Source organism: Pseudorca crassidens, chromosome 9 (genome assembly GCF_039906515.1).
Source record: "Pseudorca crassidens isolate mPseCra1 chromosome 9, mPseCra1.hap1, whole genome shotgun sequence".
Taxonomy (NCBI): domain Eukaryota; kingdom Metazoa; phylum Chordata; class Mammalia; order Artiodactyla; family Delphinidae; genus Pseudorca; species Pseudorca crassidens.
This window is the reverse complement of record NC_090304.1, coordinates 26,323,018-26,338,488: the sequence shown is the minus strand read 5'-3', so window position 1 is coordinate 26,338,488 and position 15,471 is coordinate 26,323,018. Positions and strand designations below refer to the sequence as shown.

Below are 15,471 nucleotides of genomic sequence, written 5' to 3'. Positions count from 1 at the left end.
TGACATTTAGCAGGTGCTCAGTATAATGAATGAATGAATGAGTGAGTCAATGAATGAATGAATATTTGTTCACATACACTATAGTTCTCCAAAAAACATGACTGTCATGTTCCCCAGTGTACCCTCAACACCCAGTCCAGTGCTTAGGCCATGGAAGGCACACAATCATTATTCACTAATTGACTGAAAGAAGTCTTCAAAAGACAGGTACTTGGACCTATACTGCTGTTGATAATGTCCTGTTATCCTTATTGCAAGAGCAAGCAGCACAGCCCAGCGACCTTTTCTAGAGGATCAGGGATGGGGGACGGAGCAAGATGAAGGAGAAGCTCTGGGAGTTCAGCTGCCCAGGGCTATAGGGCTGGGCTCCTCTTCAACCACAATTTTAGATGACTAGAGGGTCATAACCTGGGGCACACAGTGGGGCTTCAGAAGATCCGTGCATCCTCTGACACTTTAATCAAACATCCAAGCCTGTAGCTGTATGTACATTTTTCTGTAAGAGGGTCCATGGCTTTCAGCGAGCCTCAAAATGCTGTAACACACAAAGAATCGTTGCTCTAGCTGAGCTGTCCAATATGACAGCCACTAGCCACACGTGGCTATCTAAGTTTAAATCTAAGTTAAATTTTCAATGCCTCAGTTCCACTAGCTACCTGTCAAGTGTGCTCACTAGCCTCTCCCTATTGGACAGCCCAGATATAGAACGTTTTCATCACTGCATAAAGTTCTACAGAGCTTCTCTATAGCGGTAGCATTACTCCGGATTCAACGTACAGACAAGATTTAAGACATGTAGTCCTTTTGTACAGTGAGTTGCCATCCTTTAGAAATGAAAGCAGACATCCCAGATCCTGACTGCTTTTGAGACCATCTGCCAACTTGGGGCCTGCACTCCTCCTGGCAGCCGGAGTGCATAGGGCTGCTCTGTTTAGATGGTCCCTCGCAATGTTGACGTCATCTGCTTGGCCCTCCACCACATTTGAGTTTGCGACCCTTGTTTCTAGGAGACCTCGCCCACCTGGGTCTCCTTCCAGTCTCTTTGCGTTTCTAATCACACTCCAAGTTTGGGTAAGTGGGGTTGAATTTGTTTTAAGAGCATTTCTTGGGGCGGCGTCTGAGGCTGAGATTCGGGCTCCCAGCTGGAAGTTGGGGAGAGCCAGCGCCTCCCTCCGTTCAGTTCTATGGAACCGAAAGGGGAGAGGAAATTTTACCCCGAACATCTGTTGCTTGACAAAGAACTTCCCGGTCTTCTTAACCAGCCCGCCAGTCCCCAGCCCAGTCCGCCTGGGCCCGCCCCTCGCGACGAGATCGCGGGGAGGGGCCGAGGCGAAACCCGAGCCCTGCGCCCACCACCCGGGCGGGCGACGTGGCTCCGCGGCCCCGGCTTACCCCCGCAGCCCGGCGGCCAATGGGCGCGTGAGCAGGGCCGCCCGGTGCTCCCCTGCCCGCTGCCTGGGGCGCGCCCCTCCGCTCTGGCACGGGGCGGGCGCTGGCCGAGGGGCCGGCCCGTCCCCTCCTTCCTCGCGCTGGCCCCAGCCCAGCCGCCGCCGCCGCCGCCGCGCTCGCTTCGAGCACGCATTCCCGAGCCGCCGCTCTCATCGCTCGCTCGGTCCCTCCCCGCGGGCCGCTCTCCGCTCCCGACGATGGCGCGCGGCGGCCGCGGTCGCCACCTCGGGCTGGCCCTGGGGCTGCTGCTGGCGCTGGTGCTGGCGCCCCCGGCGCTGCGGGCCAAGCCCACGGTGCGCAAGGAGCGCGTGGTGCGGCCCGACTCGGAGCTGGGCGAGCGGCCGCCCGAGGACAACCAGAGCTTCCAATACGACCACGAGGCCTTCCTGGGCAAGGAGGACTCCAAGACCTTCGACCAGCTCACCTCGGAGGAGAGCAAGGAGAGGCTGGGGTGAGGCCACGCTCGGGGGCTCCGCAGGTGCCCGCGGGGCCACTCGCGCGGGAGCCGCGCGGACCGCCAGCCACAAAGCGAAAGAGAAATTGGGCGCCGGGACCCAAGGGCGGGGATCCGGCGGGCCCGGCGGCTGGGCTGGGGCAAAGTTGCCCGCGGACGCCGGGACCCTGCGTGCTGATCGCCGCCGGGGCCGGGGTGGCTTCCCGCGGGGAGGCGAGAACGTGGCAGCGGTCGCGGGAGCCAGGACGGCCAGGGCCCGCCCCCTCCCCTGGGTTGCATCAGAAGGGAGGGGAGAGAGCGTACAAAAGAAAAATTTGTCCACGGTGGCCTTTTAGTGACATGAGTTCTTCCCCACCCTCCCGGTTTCTGTCTTCCCCCCGCATTCCAAGAGAGGAGGGCATGAGACACTGCTAAGGTCTCAAGGATTATCATTAAAGGGTAGAAGATGAAGGGGCAGCGGAGAGGGTTGATTCCTGGCCTGTGTCCCTGGGCCGGGACTGGGGTGTTCTTGCCTTCTGCTTAATCGCCCCAATATCGGAAGTAAGGGGTATAAAAATCCTGTTGTTCAGAAGGGAGGGGCATTTGGTGACGGGGGGTGGAAATGGAAACTGGTCCTCCTTTCTGTTTCCAGCAGTTTCTGATGGCAGCAGAGGCACCCAGTCTTTTGGCAGCTGGGGGCAAAAAGCTGGAGGGTGGTGTGGTGATAGGTTGTGAATTTCACTGTTGAAGGCAGTTGAGTCAGGAACCAAACCTGGGAAACAAAACTTGGGTACATCTCAGTGCACCCTCTCCGCAGCCCCTGGGGAGACACTTGAGCTTTGTGCAAAGGTATCTGGGAACCCTTCCACAGAGGAATCAGCAGTCAGCCTGATCCCAGATGGAGACCCGTCTAGGGAGGGTCCCAAGAGGCCTGCCTACTGGGCACCAGGCCTCCAGGAATCTGGTTCCTGGGGGTGGAGGGTCTTTCTGGCCTGTTACACAAAAAAAAGAACACAGCCATCCTTGTGCTGATGGGGGCTACCAAAGGCCAATGTGGTTGGTTAGAATATGAGGCTAAATTATACCTATTGTGTAGGTGCACCATCTGCCTGCTCTGATAAAAACATCTTTGAACTTCAAAGTCACCTCCCAACAGTCACCTTTTATTTTGCAGAGAAGTACTTTCTCTTCCAGTTTGGGCTTTAACAAAGGGAGCCATTGATGAGTTCAGTCCATTGTATTGCCTTGAGGCACTTGGAAGCTGATATATTCTGGGGCCCCGGGTGGCAGCCGTTTGTCACCAGGGAGGAGGAGGAGAGGTTTGAGGGATTGGAGTAGGGAACTCCACTTTTCAGTCGTAAGGCTTCCAGTTCAATGCCTTCATCATGATGAGTAAGAGAGCAAGTGGTGATGAGCAAGTGGTAATGGAGTTGGTCTCCATTTGACCCTTGTATGAACACCTTAGCTGCATTCATTTATTTTTTTTAATTTAATTTAATTTATTTTTTATACAGCAGGTTCTTATAAGTTATATATTTTATACATAATAGTGTATATATGTCAATCTGCATCCATTTATTCACGCAACAAACATTTGAATGGCTACTGTATTCCAGGTACCGTGTTAGATACCTGACAACTACAAAAATAAAACCTTACGTTCTAGGCCATAAAGTACTTATAATCATATGCGGAGGGCAGAGATTCAAGCAGATGCTACGCATAATTGCTGTGATGGTGGCATGTAAAAGCCACAATGACCGCATCTCGGAGAAAAGGAGCTCCCTAAGGCTTCGGGTTGGAGAAAGTAACTTGGGGGTTTGGGAAGTCACCTGACCAGAGCTTGTGGCACGACTCAGAGGTTACCAGGAGTATAAGCAGGGAAAGGCATACTGAAGAGAGAACAGCCTGCTTATACAGGTTTTGAAATCTGTTCTTGTGGATTCGGGGTGTTGGGACAGTAAAGGGACAGGGCAGGAAAAGTGGGAGGTGGGAGTGGCGAGGAGGCCAAGGGCAGAGCAGGAAGGACCTCTGTGAGGTGGAGATTAGACGTTATTCTGTACATGGTAGAAATGTCATCATCCCAAAAATTCATTAGGAAAGTTGGACTGGCAGTAGGGCAGAGAACATAACTGAGGCACGGATGGCAAGACCAGGGGCACAGGGTGGCCGTGAGCCCCTAAATCAGGCACAGCGGGAGAGGGTAAACCCAGAGCCACGTTGGAGGGGGAACTGGCAGCGCTTGCTTTTGGCTTAATGTCAGGGTGGGTGGGGGAGAGGAGGGGGCAGTCAAGGGTGGCATCCGTTTTCTGGCCTTGAGCCACTGGATGGGTAGTGGACACACCGCTCACCTATAAGGTAAATCTGGGCTAACTGCAGAGGAGGCTGGAGCGTTGGAAATGATGGGTGCGGTATGGGACTGGCAGAGCGTAAGAAGCCATTTCTCTGTCCACAGCTCCTGGTGCAACAGTCCCCTCCAAGTCCGGACTGCAGAGGCAGGAGCATGACTGGATCCAGGCAGCTTTGTCACCACCATCTGCCCATAGATTCTGAAAACATGACAGCTCTAAGGCCCCTGAAGACACACACAAAAAAAGTGGGGACCCAGAGGCTTCATGCAGTCACAAGTGTGCTGCGCAGTCTGAGAAAAAAATGTAAATTACTTGCCAACATTTAATATCAAAGCGATTTCACATACAGCCCCCGATTTCCGGCTTCTCTTGACACCCATGGCCCATTTTTCCATGAGTAAGTCATTGTCTGGAGCAGAGCTGGGCAGCCTTGTTGGCAGCTGTCAGGGGATCCCCGCGCTCCCAGGACGCTTTGCTTACTCCCGTTACCTGTTACCAGTTTGTTGAGTTCTCCATCCTCCTGTGGTGGGGATTGTCATCCTTAGTGAGGAAAGGCACACATTCTCTCCTCTACTCCTCACAACGTTCCTTGTAAAGTAGGTGTTCCATTTACAGATGGGGAAACTGAGACTCAGAGAGTCAAGTCAGTTGCCCAAGATCACACAGGACTAGGGTCCAGGTGTTCTGATTATAGCGTTTGGTTTATTTACATCATAGCCTCCTTTCCCTAGAGCTCATGTTTGATATTTTTAAAGAGAGAGGTTAAGATTATATATGCTTCCAACAGATATTTATTGAGCTCCCACTACGTGTCAGGCTGAGCTATGTCCTGGATATTTCTTTGGCATAGATTAGATGCTGTCCTTTCCAGAAAAACAGGTTGTATACTGTCTGACGTGGTTTGGTCTTTGCTGGTTTGAGATTCTGCTTCTCAGCTGGCTTTGGATAACGATGGGCATGTCACCACTGTGTCCCCAGGACTGGAGCAGTGTCTGGCGCACAGTAGGTAGGCTGAACACTGCACTGTGTTGAAAGAATTCTGCTGTGTCTAGCTGTGATTTCCTGGAAGGAAGATACTTGAGGTTTAGTCTTTTGGTCTTGAGACCTGTTAAAATTGCAAATGAAGGGACAAGTCAAAGCTGTGAGTAAAGTTTACACCTTCCTGAGAAAGAGGAGCTTGGGCTACCCAGGTTCTGGTCGGAGATGGAGATTCAAGTGCTAATGAATTCATTTCCATTTCTAATTGATCAAAGAGTAACTGCCGATTTGAACTTCTGTTCACAGTAAGAAAGATAAAATTCCAGCCCAAAGCAAAGAAACAAATCCCTAATTAGCCTATATGACATCATCCCAGGTAAATGGACTACTAGGGTAAAACTTTCTTAAACATTGGAAATAGCTTGCAGGTGTCTTTGAAGTTTCCTTCAGGGATGGCATCCCTAGCTTGGGGCCCTTTGGCCTAGAGATGGACACTGTTGAGTTCCCAGCCTGAAGTTTGCTCTGGACAGGGGTTTGGGGTGCCTTAGTGAAGTCCAGTGGGGAATTGCTGGAACCTGGGCCAGCTGTGGAGCAGGAGATGCCAGTGGGCATAGGGGTCTTCACCCTAAGAGCAAGGGGTTGAGGCTCCTGCAGCTGCTTAGCTGGTCAAGTTTCTTGAATAAATGTCAAGGCTCTTTCATCCCTGACTGTTTTTTGTTTTTTTTTTTTGGCTGTGTTGGGTCTTCGTTGCTGCGCGCAGGCTTTCCCTAGTTGTGGTGAGCAGGGGCTACTGTTCGTTGCGGTGCACAGGCTTCTCATTGCAGTGGCTTCTCTTGTCGCAGAGCACGGGCTCTAGGCGCAAAGGCTCAGTAGTTGTGGTTCGCAGGCTCAGTAGTTGTGACACACGGGCTTAGTTGCTCCGCGGCATGTGGGATCTTCCCGGACCATGGCTCGAACCCGTGTCCCCTGCATTGGCAGGTGGATTCTTAACCACTGCACCACCAGGGAAGCCCCTCATCCCTGACATTTTCTGCTACGTCCAAGATCTGGTCTCCTCCTGCTTTAAGTTTCAAGTCTTTGAATCCAAAGTGGTGAGATTAAAAAAAACAAAAAAACAAAAAAAACCCACTTATTTTTTGGTTGGTTTAGTTAGAATCTTCCATCTTTTTCATTGGGCTTAGAGCCAGAGGACATCGATTCTTACCCCAGTGGTACCAAATACTCCCTCATTGCTCTAAAATGAGGGAGTTAGACTATATCAGGGAAGACTGCTAGGTTTCATCTTACAAATCAACTCACTCAGTTTCTGCAGAGCACTGTGTTGAGAAGGATTCTGAGGCCACATCAAGGTTTTTTATCAGGACAGAAGGGCCTGATCCACTAGTAGTGTCTGCCATTGGCATTAGGTGGTTGTGGGGAAGGCATATCATCCTTGGAAAAGATAAACTTCAAGATCCTTTCCAGCACCGTCGGATCATTGATTTTATTTTAGCATTTACGCATCTTAGATTCTGCAGGTGTTTGATCTCTTTCTGGAGCAGGATCACACAAGCTTTGATAATAGCCTTGTGGGTTTTTTTTTTAACTACAGGAAGATTGTCGATCGAATTGACAATGATGGGGATGGCTTTGTCACCACCGAGGAGCTGAAAACCTGGATCAAACGGGTGCAGAAAAGGTACATCTACGATAATGTCGCCAAAGTCTGGAAGGATTATGATCGGGACAAAGACGATAAAATTTCCTGGGAAGAATACAAACAAGCCACCTACGGTTACTACCTAGGTAAGAGGTGCTGCAAGAGCGATTACACAGCTGGGGCCTGTGTAACAAGCTTCTTGTGGGAAACTATACTGTCTCATCATATCTACCCCCTTTGGGGAGACGTCTCAACATCCTAAGTAAAAACTGCTTGTGGAACATCCTGCTCTGCTTACTAAGAATACACCAAGTTGCTTACTGTGAGTGAACTTGTAGGTGGAAGGGGGCAAGGGTCTAATAAAAAATAAGCTGCTCCCTAACCTGAGCTTACAGTCTCAGAGGTACACTCAGAGCACAAAGCAGAGAGGAAGCATGTTTTATGTTACAGTTTCAGAATGCTGCGGAGTTTCAGGTAGCAAGGACCGAGTAAGCTGGAACAGTCCAGGAAGGCTTCCTGGTGGAGGGTGGCTTGGGAACTGGGCCTTAAAGAATGGATTTGTATTTGGAGAGATAGAGACGGGTGGGGAAGGTGGGTTAGCTGGAGGGGCAAAGGTGCAGCAAAGCATTCAGCAATGCCCTGGAGGGGCAGGGTTTGGACATAAGTCATGCTTGTTTTGGGGGAATGATGGAGGGGGTGTGTGCCCAGCACTGGGTGCAGACCCACTAGGTGCCTGGCAGAGCCGAGAGGGGACAGGCCTGAGGAGAACCAAAGACACATACACGCCCAGCCAGATGAAGAGAGGTCTTGAAAAGAGTCGAAGGGCCATTTAGAATAGATGTCCTGGGTACTAGGGAGCCTCTGCATGTTCTGGATCAAAGAATATAATGAAAGTAGGGTTCTGCAGAGAGAAGTATGGCATTAATATGGTCTCAAGCCTATGCTTTTCACCGCTTGCTGTAATGCCCCTAACAAGTCTTTAGGGCATGGACTGTATGGTGGTACAGAGGGACAGACACTAGAGGCGTTCTGAAATAAAATGTTTCAAAGAACTCGATAGGTCAGGACCTTTTGTCTTCTATGTACCATTTGGTGTGAAGGAGAAGTGATGTGGGAGAAAACGCCTTAGGCGCCCGGTTTTCACGTTTCTGTGTACATCCTCCAGGAAACCCCACAGAGTTTCATGATACTTCAGATCATCACACCTTTAAAAAAATGCTGCCACGTGACGAGAGAAGGTTCAAGGCTGCAGACCTCGATGGTGACCAGACAGCCACCCGGGAGGAGTTCACCGCCTTTCTGCACCCTGAGGAGTTTGAGCATATGAAGGAAATTGTGGTTTTGGTAAGATAGAGAAAGAGCCTGCGCTGGCAAAAGACCAGGACGAAAGCTGCATGGAAACCTTGTCCCTTCCTGCAAAGTGAGAACGTTCTTCAGCCTGAAGGGCATGGGATAAGGACCCTGAAGTGGAATACACCGGAATACCTGTGTACCCAGGAGATCAGTCAGGGCAGGGTAGCTGCCGTAGCAAGTAGCCCCCAATCCCAGCCATTTAACACAATCAAAGGTTATATCCAGTCCCGGGCAGATGGTCCCGGTCAGGTGGATCTCCTGGGCAGTTCTTCTCCAGTGTTGTCAGGCTCCCAGTCTACTTCCATCTTGTCCTCCACCATCCTGTGGCTTTGAGGTCATCCTGGCCACTACCAGCTGGTAGATAGAAGAAGAGAAGGACCGAGGAGGAGGCATGGCCTGCCTTCACTCTTCCGAGGGCTCCTGCCACACATAACAAGGCAGGGGAATGCAGTCTAGATGTGTGCCCAGAAAGAACAAATGCGCTTAGTGAGCAACGAGCTAGCCTCTGTCCTATCTGAGGGAACAACAAAAAGACTCAGAAATGGAATGCATTGTACTGTTAAATCATATGGAAACTCAAAGTCGGACCATGCTTGGAAAGGATGCTCCCCTTGGAGTGTATTTGCTTTCCAGTGTCTTGTTGGGTCCCACCTGTCTTCATTTTCCACGACAGTAACATAAATGCCATCACCTGTTTTCAGGGCCGATATCCCAAGGCAGTTCCAATTGTTTTGATGCTGGGAGACAACCAGCTCTGGACCCAGTCGTGGATGGGCTCACTCTTGCCTCATGCTTCATCCTTATGACCACAGTGACCCCAGGGACTGGGCAGTGGCTTTAAGAATCATTCCTTTTTACCACCCAACACCTACTTAATGATAGCTAATCTGACACAAGACAGTGAAGATGGGGAAGTGGATTATGGGCTTCTGATTGGCTCTGTTCTCAGGTTGGCCATTTTCTCCGGGATGCCTTTGAGTTTCTGTGACATGGACAGTAGACTCATTTAATTAGCAAAAAACCTAGTTAAGAAGTCAAATGTATTGATACTAAATACACAACATAATACATTCGGAAGTCAGATATACTTTTAGTTTCTAATTGCCCAAAATAGTTCCATATTTTTCTGACACCAACTCGGTGTTCAGGGTCCAGTTAGCACTGGAATCTGTCTTTGTGATCATTTTAGTCCAGTGGTTCTCAGGCTGGGTTCCTCCCAGTACACAGAGATGATCTGGCCGGAGGGTGGAGACGGTTGACCTGGCAGGGCTTCCTGATATAATTAGAGTGCCTCTGGGCTTGTAGGTACATTTTCAGTTGCAGAGAGGGTGCTGCTTTTAAAATCCCCCGCTTTGCTTCCTAGGAGACTCTGGAGGACATCGACAAGAATGGGGATGGCTTTGTAGATCAGGATGAGTATATTGGTAAGTGCTGGCCTGGAGTCTTGCTCCAGTGTCCCAACTGGGCAGCGTCCTCCACCCACATGTCTGGCTACTTTCCTCAGATGACTCTTTCAGCAGCAGCTGTAAGTCTGTAGGTGTCACTCCTGTTACTTCCCAGTGAGAGGGGCTTGTCACACCAGCCCTAGCGGTGCAGATTCAGGGAGGCATTCCTAGTGGAGAAGAGCCCAAAAGGCTGGCCGCACCCCAGGGCTGGCCAGCAGTTGATCCCTCGGCTCTGAGAGGTGCCCTTCATCACTCCGTGTAGTTCTACCTTTGCGAAATGGGACTGGAGATCCCAGAGATGTACGGTGAAGCTAGAGCGGACAGTCTCAGGGGACAGACTTTACAACACACTGTTAGCCAGCGGGGCCTAGAAACTGGGTGGACGGAGCTGTGGTCAACAGAACTGTTTACATGCCCGAGTTCTCTGCAGAAAGGCATTCCTTCGTAGGTAAATCCTTTTACAAAGTGCACGATTGCCCCATGATATAGCCGTCTTACGCCTCTGGTTTTTGGTCTTCCATTGGGAGTACTGTTCCTAGTTTTTTGTTCTGAAGGGCTCCACTGAAGCAACATCAAGAAGTGTGTTTGCAGGTAACTGAGCCCTGGCTGAATGATGCTCCAGTTAGTGCCCCGGGTCAGACGCTGCCCAGGAGCCTTCCCAGCATGAAGGACTAGAGAAGGCGGCAGGGATATTTCCATTTGATCCTCAGCGGCTGCTACTTCAGTGCTTTGGCACCTGGCCCCAGCTGCAGGCCACCTTCTCGTGATAGCTCTTCTTTTCCCAAGTCTCAGTAAAGTAAAAGCTGGAAAATCATTTGAAGGATGGGATGGATATAATTTTTGTGCAGATTTTTTTTTTTTTTTTTTTGCGGTACGCGGGCCTCTCACTGTTGTGGCCTCTCCCGTTGTGGAGCACAGGCTCCCGACGCGCAGGCTCAGCGGCCATGGCTCACGGGCCCAGACGCTCTGCGGCTATGTGCGATCTTCCCCGACCGGGGCACGAACCCGTGTCCCCTGCATCGGCAGGCGGACTCTCAACCACTGCGCCACCTGGGAAGCCCACTGTGCAGAGGCAGTTAATTACCTTTCAACATAAAAGAAGAGCCCGTGTTGCCATCAGTCTCTGGTGTGTGGTTGTACTACTTTGCCACCCCATACAGAAGAATTAGTGCCTTCTGAATGAAGGGCAAAGTTTCTTCTAATCGTTTGGAATTATATTTGATCTGAAGAACCAAACGTTGTCCCCCTCTGCCTGTGGTAACAGATGGGCAGCTCTCGCCACAGTAATTAAAGCCATCTCGGTGGCACTACCTTTCTTTGTAGAATAACCAATGCTGACAGCCCCGTCATCAGTGCAAGCAGCAGAGCCTGCCTCAGGCCTGGTACACGTGCGTGTGTGGGAAGGTTCAGATCCCCGGACACCTTGACAGCGGTGGCGGAATTAGACTGACAGGGAAGGCTGACTGATTAAAACGATGTAGCACTTTTGATTAAAACTAGGTGCTCTCCCCACCCTCCTCCTGATCTGCATTGAAAGGGTGCAAAGTCAGGGGCAAACTCTTTGAGTGGCTTTGTCTAAAAGAAACATTCCATTCTTTACACTGGCAGAGAGGGAGGTAGGCTCATTGTTCTTGAAAACTGAATTCTGAGTGACTTGGAGTCAGAGAGACCGGATGTCCAGACTTGTCTAGCAAGTGACTTCAATTTATGGAGGAGCCTTCTCGGCAGGCAGAGACAAGTGGAAACTGGTGGTGATGTAGCGTAGTGGGAAGAACACTGGAATTAAGAGTCCTGGCTTCTCCGCTTACTAGCTTTGAGACCCTGTGGGAGTCGTGTAATCACTCAGTATAAGCCCGTTGCCGTATCTGTAAAACGGGAAGACACAGCACCCATGTTTCCAGGACGGTGTGGGTCTACTTGTAGTTGAACGCAGGGTCTTGCCTCTCTTTTTCCTTCGTTCACTACCTACTGTCTCTACCATCTGACATTTCCAAGCTGTTTCCATCAAAAGAGAAATTGCCCTCAGGGTATCTCTTTTCCAAGAAGATCTAGTAGCTTAGCAAACGATGGATAAACTTTGCCTTCTTCTTCCTTTCCCTGCCATTTTCTAAAATGAGGGTATTTATCTATCTTATAAAATTGCTATAAGGATGAAATCAAATATATGTGAAAGTCCCCTGGAAATGATATAAACAACAATTGTAGTAAACACGGTGGTTAAGACTATGGGTTGGAAGAAGGGTGCCCATGTTCCTGTGTAGCCTACTACATTCTCATACTAGCTGTGGGTCCTTGGGTTAAGGCTGTGCCTTGGTATTTTCATCTATAAAGTGGGAATAATGACACCTAACTTCATAGGATTGTAATGAAAAATCAAATTTAAAAAAGTATGTGCTTTACACAGCATCTGGACCATAGAAAGTGCTGTTATTGGTCATTGTTATTAGTTTTCACCTGTATAGTTCCAGGCTGGGTTGTAGAGGGCTTTCACATTTGACCTTCATAATAACCTTCTGAGTAATAAGTTATTGTCTCCACTTTACAGACGAGGGACTGAACTAAGTCAAAAGCCAGGATTCATCTTCTGGCTCCCAAGCACAGTTCTTTCTCGCCCACTAAGCGGCCTTCATAGTGGATAAATCATTGCATTATTTACCCAAGAGACTGCCCCCAGGTGTCTGGTTAGGTCTCTAGATTGCTAGAGGTCAGGTTTTCTTGGACTTACCTTCCCACTTGTCTTTATAACCAAGAACAGCCTTTCCTTCCAGCTGATATGTTTTCCCACGAGGAGAATGGCCCTGAGCCAGACTGGGTGCTGTCAGAACGGGAGCAGTTTAATGAATTCCGAGATCTGAACAAGGACGGGAAGCTGGACAAAGATGAGATCCGCCACTGGATCCTCCCACAAGACTATGACCACGCACAGGCTGAGGCCAGGCACCTGGTGTATGAGTCGGACAAAAATAAGGTATTTCAGCGTCCTCTGGAATCATTCCTTGAAGGGAGACAGTTTACATAAGATTGGTTCTGTTTGCTTCTTTGATGTTTGCCTTGGCCCATGTGGCCATGTCCTTATTGACTTCTCTCATTCCTGCCCTACATCGGAGACCTGTGAACTTCAGCCAACACCGTGATAACCCACGGTGAGCTCATTAGGCCCAGACGTTCCTGTTCCTGGAGAGTCTGCTGTGGGTCACACTTAACGTTCACTGCCATCTCCTAGGATCGCAGAACCGGTCACTTTGTTGGCTGTGGGCAGGCATGGATTTAAGAGGTGTGCCCTGTGTTGCCCTAGGACAAGCTTGTTCATCCATTCGTTCAGTCAGCAGACACTCATCAGACATCTGCAGCATGTGAGGCAGAAGGAAGCCCATCACATTAAAGTCTCGGCATCCTCAGGCCAGCTCACCGTGCTGGCTCCGAGCCAATATCTATTGGTCAGTATCCAAATAAATAAATAAATGAGATTTAGAAAGAAGTCCTGCCTCTTCCCATTTTGATCACAGCTGCAAATTCTCGGGAGACAGTCAAGTTTTGCAGTCAAGCCATAAAAGGGAAGTAGAATTCTTCGGGGCCTGTCTTGGGAATGCCAGCATTGTGTGTAGACATAACTAGACTCTGGCTCCTCAATTCCTTGAGGACTTTTCTGATACATTTTAGCACAGCTTTTGTAGCAGGAGGCTGTTCCAATTTGGGGTTTTGCAGGGCAGTGATGGTAGATGAAGGAGGTACCTAGTAGCTTATTATGAAATGTAATATCTTAAATGTTGCAGATCAATGAAATACCATGAGCTTCATGCTGTGATGACTCAGAGTGACCAGAGTTTCTGTGACAGAGCTCTTTTCTTTCTCCTACAGGATGAAAAGCTCACTAAAGAGGAGATCTTGGACAACTGGAACATGTTTGTTGGAAGTCAGGCTACTAATTATGGGGAAGATCTCACCAAAAACCATGATGAGCTTTGATGCACATTCACCATAATATGACAGACTGTCATAGGCTTTCTTTTATTGTCCTGGATAATTGCTATAATTATCTCATTTACAGCAGTTGTGTCCCCCCAAAAAGCAAGTTTATCACCTCAGATTGGGGTTAAAATTATTTTTTACTCAATATTTGCTGGAAAATAGTCATCACTGATCTTTGAGTAAGGTTTCTGTCCAAACACATTAAAATCTTGGTAAATTACAGTGCTCTGTGGGGATACATTGCTAAAACATGACTTTTTAGCTTTTTCCATGAAATTTGAACTGAAGGGGAATAAAATTTGAAAAAGCCCTATTATTCAGAAGTTGGGTGAGCGGGGAGAGGGCATTATAGGGAGTGACTGCTATGTATTTTAACTGCAGAGTTTTTACATTTGCCACTGTTAAATAATTGGTGAGGGAAAATTCTGATTAAGCTTCAGTGGTATCTCATCCTACACAGGCTTCTTTCAGAGCAAGGCTGATATTTCAGATTCTTCTTGACTTTGTACTCTGAGCTGTTACTGTAAATGGCATATAAACCTCTGTGCATTCTTCTACATGGACCTGCTCATGTGCACAACAGATCCACCCGTCTTTGTTTTTTGTTTTGTCTTTGTTTTTTACAATAAGAAGCAGTTAAGAAAGGTTATGTGAAAAAGAAAGGAATTTTAAAGGTAGGGAGAAAAGATGAATGTCAGGCATTTGAAGAACTATAGGAAAATGGTAAACACTTTATCATACTTGAGAAATTTTTCTTGACATGTAAATGAAGCAGATCTGATCTTTGAAAAAGTGAACAGAAATCCAATCCATTTCCTTGCTGATCTCTGATAGGAATAGGGAGTAGGGTCCTGGGAAAGCCTGCTTAGTGGAGCTCTGGAACCCATCTCATCCAGTCCTGGTGAATCCACAACCCTTGGACCTGCCCTGGGACCACTTACACCATGTAATTGACAAAGCAGGTTCCAAGCCACTGGCTGAACTGGAAGAAATAACTTTTACAGGTTGAACTTCCACCTTAGAAGGAGAAAGTGAATGAAATAAAGGATCCCTCTGAGGATTTTCTACTGTGTCCTGTGGTGTTTGACTTCATATGTACCATTTGTGACATTATTCACTGTTGATAGAGAATTTAACAGTGGGATGAGATGACATGAGTAAGATTATAAAAGTTTTGCATTTTAAAAATCCAACTATTAGAATGTTCAGAACATATTCATATTTACTTATTTAATACATATATACTTCTCTATGCTAATTAGAGAACGTGCAGGTCAGTTTAATGGTAAGACCTTTCAGAGACAGGTTTCAGTTGGAGGAACATCTGGACTTCTTATCAAGGCCTAGGAGGCCCTATAGCAACTGGTCCCTTCCCAACTCATCAGCCCCACTCCCTTTCACCTCCCATAGCAGCCCCACTGACTTTCTGGTCCTCAAACACACCAAGTTCATTTCCAGGTTGGGCCCTTTGCACTTGCTATCCTTCTGATTTGGAACCCCCATCTCACACATACTGGGGTAACTCAAAACATGCTTCTTCAGCAGGACCTTCCCGACTCCACTATTTGTAGCAGTCCCATTTGAGTCCCCGTCTCATTTCCCTGTTTTATTTTCTCCTTGGTATGTACCTATTGCCATTTATATTTGTCTCCTAGGGCTGCCATACAAATTACCACAAAAGAGGGTGGCTTTCAACAACAGAAGCTCACAGTGCAGGCTGGAGTCTGAAATCAAGGTGTTGGCAGGACTGGCTCCTGAATGCTCTAGGGGAGAATCCTTCCTTCCTTGCTTCTTCCTGCTTCTGGCTCCAGGCGTTCCTTGGCTGTGGCTGCATTACTCCACTCTGCCTCCATC

The 15,471-nt window shown here is 48.7% G+C and overlaps 1 protein-coding gene across 1 annotated transcript; it reads left to right on the top strand.

The window, feature by feature from the left end:
* The first annotated feature begins 1,629 nt into the window (after positions 1 to 1,629).
* Positions 1,630 to 14,689, top strand: RCN1 (reticulocalbin 1). Its single transcript, XM_067749525.1, has 6 exons — positions 1,630 to 1,900; positions 6,803 to 6,996; positions 8,016 to 8,194; positions 9,567 to 9,627; positions 12,417 to 12,616; positions 13,507 to 14,689. Exons 1-6 carry the CDS (start codon positions 1,647 to 1,649, stop codon positions 13,612 to 13,614), a joined length of 996 nt encoding a protein of 331 aa, XP_067605626.1. The 5' UTR covers positions 1,630 to 1,646; the 3' UTR covers positions 13,615 to 14,689.
* Positions 14,690 to 15,471: the final 782 nt, after the last annotated feature.